This window comes from Ochlerotatus camptorhynchus, unplaced genomic scaffold, assembly GCF_037179485.1.
Source record: "Ochlerotatus camptorhynchus isolate MF236.1 unplaced genomic scaffold, CSIRO-AGI_Acam_v1.1 ptg000417l, whole genome shotgun sequence".
In the NCBI taxonomy this organism is placed as follows: domain Eukaryota; kingdom Metazoa; phylum Arthropoda; class Insecta; order Diptera; family Culicidae; genus Ochlerotatus; species Ochlerotatus camptorhynchus.
Window position 1 is genome coordinate 415,768 of NW_027040903.1, and position 9,718 is coordinate 425,485.

The following is a 9,718-nucleotide window of genomic DNA, read 5'->3' on the forward strand; positions in this document are numbered from 1 at the left end:
TGATGTAAAAATAAATTGATCACATGATTCGATCAGTTAGCAATGATGTTTCCTACCATCCGAATGTTTTTGTGGAACAATATTTGGATATTTTTTCTTCTAGAACCTCCAGAAAGTAGTGTTTTATTCATGCTCAGCTTGAAATATCTGAAGATTATTGCTGTATTTTCATAAAATCTTTGGTAGCAGGTTGTCCCAAAACAGCTCGACAGTTTGATCACAAACGAAGTGACAGACGACTAACTGGCGAAGAAATCAATTAAAATAATGTGGTTCGCTGTAATACAATTTTCTTAGAAGCTTGTACCATCAGCCAATAGATGGGCTAGTATTTTTATTTTTATTTGAACATAGTTGATTTTGTGTGCAATATGATCTTTGACAGTGTGCAAAGAGTGTATCATTTTGTCATTTTTTTTATGCATTTCAGTTTAGAGTAGAGTGAAAGAGATAGAACCAAACCAGTGTTGCCATGTGTTACAATCCATAAGTAGTGTTGCCATGTGGCACAATCCAGTAGTAGCGGTGTTGCCATGTGGTACACTGAAAAATTGCATTAGCAGATGCGTTACCAAAGTTTTCGAGCCGCTCCGTCTGTCACTTCGTTTGTGGTTTGATTGATGCATCATATAATTCGAGCAGTTTAAAATGACGTTTTCTACCACTCGACCTTTGCCGTGAAACCATATTTTGATTTTTTTTTCTTCTAGAAAAAATTGGCCTTTTTTATGCTAGGTTTGAATAATGTCGAATTGTTTTCTTCCTATTCTTCAAATCGCTGGAAGAAGGTCGTCCGAAAATTGCTCGAAAATATGATTAATTAGTACCAAGAAAAAATCGTATTCTGAATGGAGCGAGACTTTGCACTGTGCTTTCGTAATTTAAAATGAAGAACAGTTAACTTCCAATTGCTACGAAAGGGTCAATCGTTGTCATTACGACCATTGCAAAGTGGTTTCACCAAATTTGACGCAACAATCATCAAATGAAAGATATGGCCAGAACATGTTCCGATGAAAACCGTGCATCAGGCTTTTATTTTTCAATAATGTCATATAACCGTAATTCCAGTTCTTTCTCAATGATCTTTAAAATTCATATTTAAGGTATAATTTGAGAAATAAGACCATTTCGTAAGATTTCGTAGAACAATAGAAAAGATTTTCAAAATGGAGGCTTTCAAAATCGGGTCATGAACTGAATATTCGGTCATGAACCGAATACGCAAAAAGAGTAATGAAAACGGAAAATGTCAATTGAAAAACTAGTTTTCTTTAAGATACACCGGAGCTTTTTGGCTTGCGTTAAATCAAATTGAAATCATGAATTTATAACTAGATACCGTGCCGATTCAAATTTCGGACACTTAAACTCGAATTTCGGACACTTTTAAAAGTTGATTATCTCGGTCGAATATGATCCACATGTCTTGTAAATTTTAAATTTTTTTGACTAGTGCCCTCCACGATTATCTAACATTATAACTTTGTTTCTAACTGGCTGTAATATTTAATTAAAAATGAAAGTGTCCGAAATTTGAATCGTCCGAAATTTGAATCGGAACGGTAAATCTAGGCACGAATTCTTTTACGTTGCACGATCCTCATTAAGAAATCTTTAAAGTTCTTAAACAGAGATCGAAATTTTCGCCTACTTGAGAAGAGAAACAGCATTTTTCATCTGCTAGGAGAAATAGATGAGAATGTGAGAAGCGAGAGAATATTATACGCTCAGAGCAGTTTTCGCGAGAAAAGCAACAGTGATTTCTTTTTTTCGGAGAGCATGAGCGGCAGATAAATCATTTCTTTTTCAGTGAATTCTTGGTGCTGATAATGATTTTTCACTTCTTTCATACACCTGAAAATGTAGCTTTATGCAGGCTGTGTTCCATGTGATGAATTTTCAATTAAATTTGAACGATGGAACTGCTGTTCATTAACTGCGTAGACAGTTTTTGGGATTCTTGACCCCCGCCCCTCCCCCTGCGTAGACATTTGCTACTTCAATCATATTCGCTGTTATTTTTTTTCTAACATAGTTTTCAATAAATTAGTAAACGTAAGTCCGTGGTGTCGGACTGAGGTTTACAGCCTCTATCAACGTTTTCAATTCCATGTACATCTTACAAAAAATCCCTTTTCTCTAAGGGGCTGTCCATATACCACGTGGACACTTTAAGGGGGAGGGGAGTTTGCAAATGATCACGATCCATACACATTTTCAAAATAGATTGTTCACTGATGGAAAGGGGGTCCAGCCCCCAAAGGCTAATACGTGGTGGAGGGGCATTTCCCTCCCAGTTGACAAGCATTTATGCCAGTAAAAATGGTTTGGCATCTAAAATACGCAGGCAAGCGTAAAATTGACAGGACATCATAGCATTGACCTGGGAGCTCATGGAGCGGGGCGCCAACATGAAAATCAAGCAATTCGATAGGCATTTTACTTGGGCCCATGTCAAATTAGCTACAAGTAGCCGTCCAGTATGGGAGACTTTCACTTTCACGCAACTGTCAAATAGCTCTATCGAACAACTCATTATCAAACATATTCAAGGACAATTATATTCGCTTCTATTCCCTATTACGAATGAATTAGATATGCATACATTTGTTCAAACCAATAACTCAATCGATTCTTTTTCGTTACGTTTAGACTAGAGTATTTGTGATGCGTTAAAATTAATGGGTTGGTAAGTCTTCTTGACACACAGTAGGCATCCTTTTCGGATGCAAAAGGGTCAACATACAAATTAAAATACACCTTATTGTCAGTTTATTTCGCATAACAGCCAACTTAAATCATGATATTTTACAGAAAAGCATATATAACGGTATGGTTTTATTATATTTCTCAGTTTTTTTTTTTCTAATTCTTAAAGCAATTCAATCTTTGTCTTGATCCAATGACTTTGCTAGTGCTTTTTGAACGAGTTCCTGGTTTGATCTAATTTTGAGAATATTCTCCAGGTTAGTTCCATTGATGCGATTTCTGACCTTAGTGAAAACTAGATTAAATTGACTGAAATCTCGCTCCACACTACATTGTGTAGCCGCTGCTCCCATTATTACAATCAACAGTTTCCAAATGTCCGGATCATCATAGCGTTGTTTGGCCCAGAAATCAATAATATTGAATCCGTTTGGATCAGCATCCTTGCGTGGTTGGTTTTGAATATTTCTTATTCTTTGTTCCAGCGACAAAACATTCGTAGCCAATTGAATTCCTCTACCAATCCTCTGAGAAAGGAAGTCATTCAGGCTGAACCGACTAGTGGACGTGATCGCTGCGTTTTCATTTGAAGAAGTTGACGGTTGTGGACCAGCCACTGGCTCCTCAATGGGCTGGATTTACAAAGTAGTGAGTTTTTGAAAAACGTTGAGGAGAAAGCTCTGAAAATTTAATATATATTAGTGAAATTAAAACCTTATCAACATATTGCTTACAATAATGTTTTCCTTCTGCTGTGACGAAAATAATCCTGAACCACGGAAAGAGTACCTGTGGTCGATATATAAGGCAGCTTGCATCGCATAATTGTTTAGAAGAGATGTTTCTCGCCGTTGCATTGCATCTAATATGCCCCTTTGAAACATGTTGGATTGAATGGATGCCACTCGTCCAAAGGCTGTCATCCAGTGTCCGAAAAAGTCGCTGAGAGTGCAGTTCAGGCTTTGAATTGCAATTGTACAGTCATAAAGAGGCTCAAAAGCTTCCACGTACCCTTCAATTAGACACCACAGATCTATCAAATCTATAAAGAATGCGAAAAAAAAACATACATATTAAATACTTTAACATTGTTTGATAACAAGCTGCAGTTGATTATCGCCCACACACACCACCCACTGGCACACTACACAAACACTATTAAGTTACTTACTCAGCTCTTCAAATTCTTCACCAAGTTTCATGAAAAAATCCTTTTGATTCACCAGTGTCCTCATCATCAAGTAATTGGAATTCCAACGAGTTGGTACGGGTGTCACTGGGTACTTTCCTCCAGAAATATCAAAAAAGTTCTTGTACTTAGCATTGCGATACAAGATAACAACTTTCGTGACCTTTTTGAGGTCTGCCTGATGGCTTTTACAAGCATCTGCTACTACTAGCTGTGCAGTATGTGCTCCGCATCGAACTGTTACCAACGTGTGCCCAATCACCGATTCCAGATCTGAAAGCATTCCTTCCAAGACTTCGTCCTGCTCTTCAAGGTCTTCTCCGGCCGCCGTGTCGCACTCGATACTGCCCTCATATTCCTCTGCTGGCACTGTTTCCTTTTCGATTAAGGAAGACATCTTTACCATATTCTTACCGTTATCTATGGTAATGCTATAGATTTGATGTGGATGGATTCCAAACCGATCGAGTATAGCGAATACGACTTCCTTCAAATGCACCGCTGTATGACGCTCACGGAGTTCTATTATGGCTGTAATTAAATATCTACATTAGAAACTAATCGAAACTTATAATGTATGAATCATGTTACCAAGTGTCCGTTTCTGGAGTATACCGGGGCTATCGATGAATTGGATGTTTAATCCGAGCACGCTACGATGCATTTTCGATGCGATGTCAGCCTTAAGCGAAAGCATTTTTCCTTCACTTCCGTTTTTATTTGCTCATCTATACCAGCGGCGGTGGCTGCCACGTACTGGCAAATATTATGACTGTTAATGGTCACATGCAGGGTATCACAATATGGCCTTATCAGGTCCTGCAGACCATCCCATTCAGCACACATGAATGGAAGCCCATGTACCGACACCAGTTTAACTACTCCAGCCAATAGCTTCGCCTTAGTCATACGGACGGGAATGAATGGATCCGGTTTTTCTTCCGGTTTGTTCACCTCCACCTCTCCCAGACCAAGGAGTAGGTACTCCATGGGATGATGGGATTGGATGTGCCTCTTAAAATTGCCAACATTGAGCTTCGCTTGTGTATACATACATTCTGGATCAACTGCACAACGGTGTTCTCCGGTCGGCAACGAAGCTTTCACCCGGCTTAGGATAACACCACTATCATCTGCCATGTTCCTCGTTATCCTCAAATATTTCCGGCACAGGTCACTTTCAAATGATGAATTCACTTTCCGCACGCAAACGATGATCCGAAATGAAGAACCAAAACAACAGTTAGGGCACATCCATAAATTACGTGGAATTTGAGGAGTAATGGAGAGGGGGTTTTACCATTTGTAACGGATCATGCATAAGGTATAGCAAAAAAAGCCACGAAGGGGAGGGGAAGGTCCAAAATTGGTAAAAAAATTTGCAACGTCGTATATGGATGACCCTTATGATTTGACAGAAGGTATAAAAATGAAATAAAAAAATTCTGCCGGACTGTTTGAACCCAATGAAATGCAAACAGGTGAGGCTATGTGAATTCATTGTCTCTTTCATTCTGCCGCTGTTTAAATGGATAACACAGTATGACGTCACACTCCGTCAACCATTTAATCAGCGGAAGAACGAAAGAGACGGTGAATTCCCATTGGGTTGGAACCGAACAATTTGGGGTGGTATTTTTTTTCGCTCTTGCTAGTTTTCAGTGCCAAATGTTTGATGAAAAAGTATTTTCGTTGGTTTTTGAAGAGAGATATTTTCGGATTATGTATGAGAGAGGATAATGAATTATCGGTGAAATGGTAGAGATGAAAATATGAACGGTTCACAACTCACCGAAAAGTAGCTTGAGTGAGGACATGCTTATCTTGCAGCTGAGTGAGAATTTCTATCTCTGTTCTTAAATAATGTTATGGTTGAAATACCTACAGTTGAAGCTCTTTTTAAGAACTATCTTGATAGCCACAAATCTCTCTATAACGATACTTCCACTGGTCCCTTAAATATCCAATGCACAATCCTATCTATACGGTGACAATTTCAAAATTACGCCTTTCCTCTATACACTACCGACTTCGGTCATTTTTACAAAATTCAAAAGCTGAACTGTTCGGTAAAAATCAGGCATTTTAATTCATTAGTTTAAAGGTTTCAAGACAAGGAAAACATCACCTCAATGGGAAGACTTGATTATTTAGACTGACAGTGTTTTAAAATTAAAATTTAGTAAACATTTTTTGAAATGAGGGTCAAAGTTTACCGAAGTTGGTAATAATTTCTAAGTGTGTAATGACGCATTTTCATTGGTTTTTACTCATAGGATCTATTCACAAAGGATGTAACGCCAAAAATGACAGTTTAATACTCCCCTTCCACCATGTAACCAAATAAAACTATAGGATTATGGCTAGGACTAGGAATAATTTCAAGTTGCTTAAAGACTGGAACGCGCAAAAATTGCTCGACAAAAAAAATCGTTTCTTTCAGTCAAAATTCATATCACAAAAATCTTCTTATTTTTCTTTTGATAGTTAAATTCATATATTTAAAGGAAAAAATGTTCGTTTATTCTTTTGGTTTGCCAAATCCGAACTGCCGTGCCTTCCGCTTAACCCCTTCCATTAAATTTTGCACAGTGGTCTTATCGAACCTATTCGCCGCCGAACGCCAGTTAGATTTAAACTGCTGCTCGTTTTCCATGGATTAATAGTTTTTTTGAGATTCCTTTTGACCAAGACCCAATACCGTTCGATAGGGCACAGTTCTGGTCCTTTCGGGAGGTTTGTGATCTTTGGATGCCACAACCACGTTGTTCGCATTGTACCTTTCGATTGCCTTTTTCCCATATTGGCAGCTCACCAAGTCCGGCCAGAACAGCAGAGGTCTATTATGTTGCTTTAGGAATGGTAGTAGCTGCTTTTCCAGACACTCCTGGACGTAGATCTCTTGATTGATGGTTCCCGTAGTAATGAAAATGCCGCTTTTTAGACCACACGTGCATATGGCCTGCCAGGCGAGATATTTTTTCGGGAACTTCGATAGTTTGATGGTTTTGAAAATTTCAGCCACCTTCCCTTTTCCTGATGCGGTATAAAGCTTCTGTCCCGGAAGCTGCTTGAAATCCGCCTTCACATATGTTTTGTCGTCCATGACGACACAGTCGAACTTTGTGAGCAGATTCGTATACAGCTTTCGGGACCGCTGCTATGCCGACGTGTTTTGTTTGTAATCTCGGTTCGCCACCTTCACCTTCTTAAACGTCGACAACCCGGCTCGTTTCTTGGCCCGCTGCACAGTAGTATGGGAGACATTGAGCTTGCCAGCGACGTCCCGGATGGAGAGGTTAGGATTCCGCTTATATTTCACCGCCACCTTCTTCGTCGTCGCTGCCACGTCCGGATTACGATTGCCGCCACTTCCAGGCTTTCTGGCGGTCGACAGACGCTCCCCGAGACGCTGTCACGGTCGATTTGGCCACATCCAGCAATTTTGCCAACTTGGCGTGTGAGAACGTCGGATTCTCTTGCTGCGCGAGCAAAATTTTGACACGCTGCTCCTCTTGCTTGGACGTCATTTTGAAAACTGGAGAGCAAACGGTGAAAACTCATCATAGCAACCATTGTATATACACTCAACTTTCAATTACCAGAAATACATCAATTTGAAGTTGAAAAATTTTGGCCCGTGCCAGAATTTATAAAGTGTGATTCACGCATACTTAAACTATGCGTAATAAGAGTGCTTTGAGGCAATTTAGTTTTTGTCATCTTGCCGTTGTTCATTCGATGTCAATTTCGCAAGGACTGACGTAACTACCAACATGTCCAATTAGATTCAGTGGTTGTCGAAAAATATGGAATCTCAATAAAGCCATTACCGACCGAGTTTTGCAAAATCATGAAGTTTGATGTGTCGCACGACGGGTTTTAATTATTGTTGAGGATTGGCAACTTCCTCGAGAACATGGCCAATGCGACCGTGATCCGTCAATAAGGCCATTTGGCCTAGTTTTGAAAAACCATGAAGTTTGATATATCATACGATGTGTTTTTGGTTCTTGTCATAATTTAACACTTCCCCGGGTGTACCGAAACATTTCCGGGGGAACCAAAACATGCCCGGTCGAGTTTTGCAAAATCATGAAGTTTGATGTGTCGCACGGCGAATTTTGATTCTTGTTGAGCAATAACTATTTCCTCGAAGTCACCAGAATATTTCCAGGATGGCCAATGTGACCATAATAATAAGGAATTCCACACAAATTTTGAAAAATCATAAAGTTTGATATGTCGCTCGAAGGGTTTTTTTATTTTGGTTGAAAATTTTTCACTTCCCCGGGGGCACAGGAACATTTTCGGGGGCACCGAAGCATGCCCAGGAGGCTAGTGTAACCGTGTATTGTCAATAAACCCATTACCGCAAAGTTTGATATGTCGCTCCTAGGATTTTGGTTCATGACGAGAATTGGCCACTTACCCGGGGGTACCGGAACATTTCCATAGGCACCAAAACATGCCCGGGAAGGCTAGTGTGATCGTGAACTGTGAATAAGGCCATTTCCAGCAGAGTTCTATAAACTTATGACGGTTGATATGTCGCATGACGAGTTTTCATTCTTGTTGAAAATTGACAACTTCCCCGAGGGCACCGGCACATTGCCGGAATGGAAAATGTGGCCGTGATCTCTCAATAAGGCCATTACCGGTCTAGTTTTGAAAAACTATAAACTTTGATATGTCACACAATGAATTTTGGTTAATGTCAAGAATTGACCACTTCCCCGGGGGAACCTGAACATCTCCGGGGACACCGGTACATTACCAGGGACACCAGAACATGCCAGGGAGCGCTAGAGTGACCGTGGTCCTTAAAAACGGCCATTAATAGCCACGTTTTGTACAAGTTTGATGTGTCGCACGCATATTTTAATTTATTGTTGACATTTGGCCACTTCCCCGAGGGCACCGGAACATTTGTGGAATGTATAGATTCTCTCAATAAGGCCATTACCGGTCGAGGTTTGAAAAACCTAATCCTAAACCATTGATCCCAATTTTTTCAAACAGATTTAAGAAACTATTCAGAAAAGAATTGAGAAATTATGTTTTCAGAGCTAATTGAGTTTTGAAATCTATGCAAATGTAGACGTTAGGCACGTAAAGGTTAATGGTAACTGGTTCTTAGGCATTACAGTTGAACCTGGCATTAAAATGGGTAATTATGGTGTTCTAGTGATCAGCGTTTTGTTGAAGTTTTAGAGAACCAACAAGCCAGTTCCTTGAGTCTAGTAAATTAAATATATTGACTGGTGATTTTAATATTGATTGGCGTGATAACTATAATTTGAATCATTTGAAGCGTTCAACCAAGGGGTAGGTCACTCTGCATACCAATCTTGAGTCATTTTTTGTCAGTGTGCCACAAGTGTACCGCCGATTGTGCTGGTAATAGAGCAAGCTGCGATTGTTTGAAAAATACCCATCCCGACAACCCGGTATTTCTGACAACTTGAATGTTTTGGTTGGAAATCGCAAAGGTAAATCGGATAAATTTTGGTGTTTTGTGTTGATTGAATGATAAAAGTCCAGTGTTTTAAGGAATTATTATGCCCTCAAAGGCAGACCAGAAACCTAGCCTTTCGAGATGTGAAAAGCATCGGTCTATCAGCGGCCGGAAAGAGTTCGAACTGGTGGGGAGCATTGTTGAAGACCGGCTATAGAGGATGATGAATAGAATTCTTTAGTTTGTTTTGTATGAGTTGCAGCATTATTTGAATTAAGGTTTACTAATGGGGTCTGATTAACTGCCTCTTTCTCTTGAGCTCACTCTAGAATCTACATTTCGTATTTAGATCTAGAAGT

General features: G+C 39.6%; 1 protein-coding gene across 1 annotated transcript in view; it reads right to left on the bottom strand.

Annotated features, from left to right (window-relative positions):
* Positions 1–4,598, bottom strand: part of LOC135711052 (uncharacterized) — a 29,280-nt gene extending 24,682 nt beyond the window's left edge. The window contains exons 1-3 of the mRNA XM_065233793.1: positions 4,493–4,598; positions 3,884–4,432; positions 3,584–3,754 (exon numbers count right to left, since the gene is read on the bottom strand). Coding sequence (XP_065089865.1) covers positions 3,584–3,754; positions 3,884–4,432; positions 4,493–4,598 — 826 coding nt within the window. The remainder of the gene's footprint in view (positions 1–3,583; positions 3,755–3,883; positions 4,433–4,492) is intronic.
* Between the last annotated feature and the right edge of the window lie 5,120 nt (positions 4,599–9,718).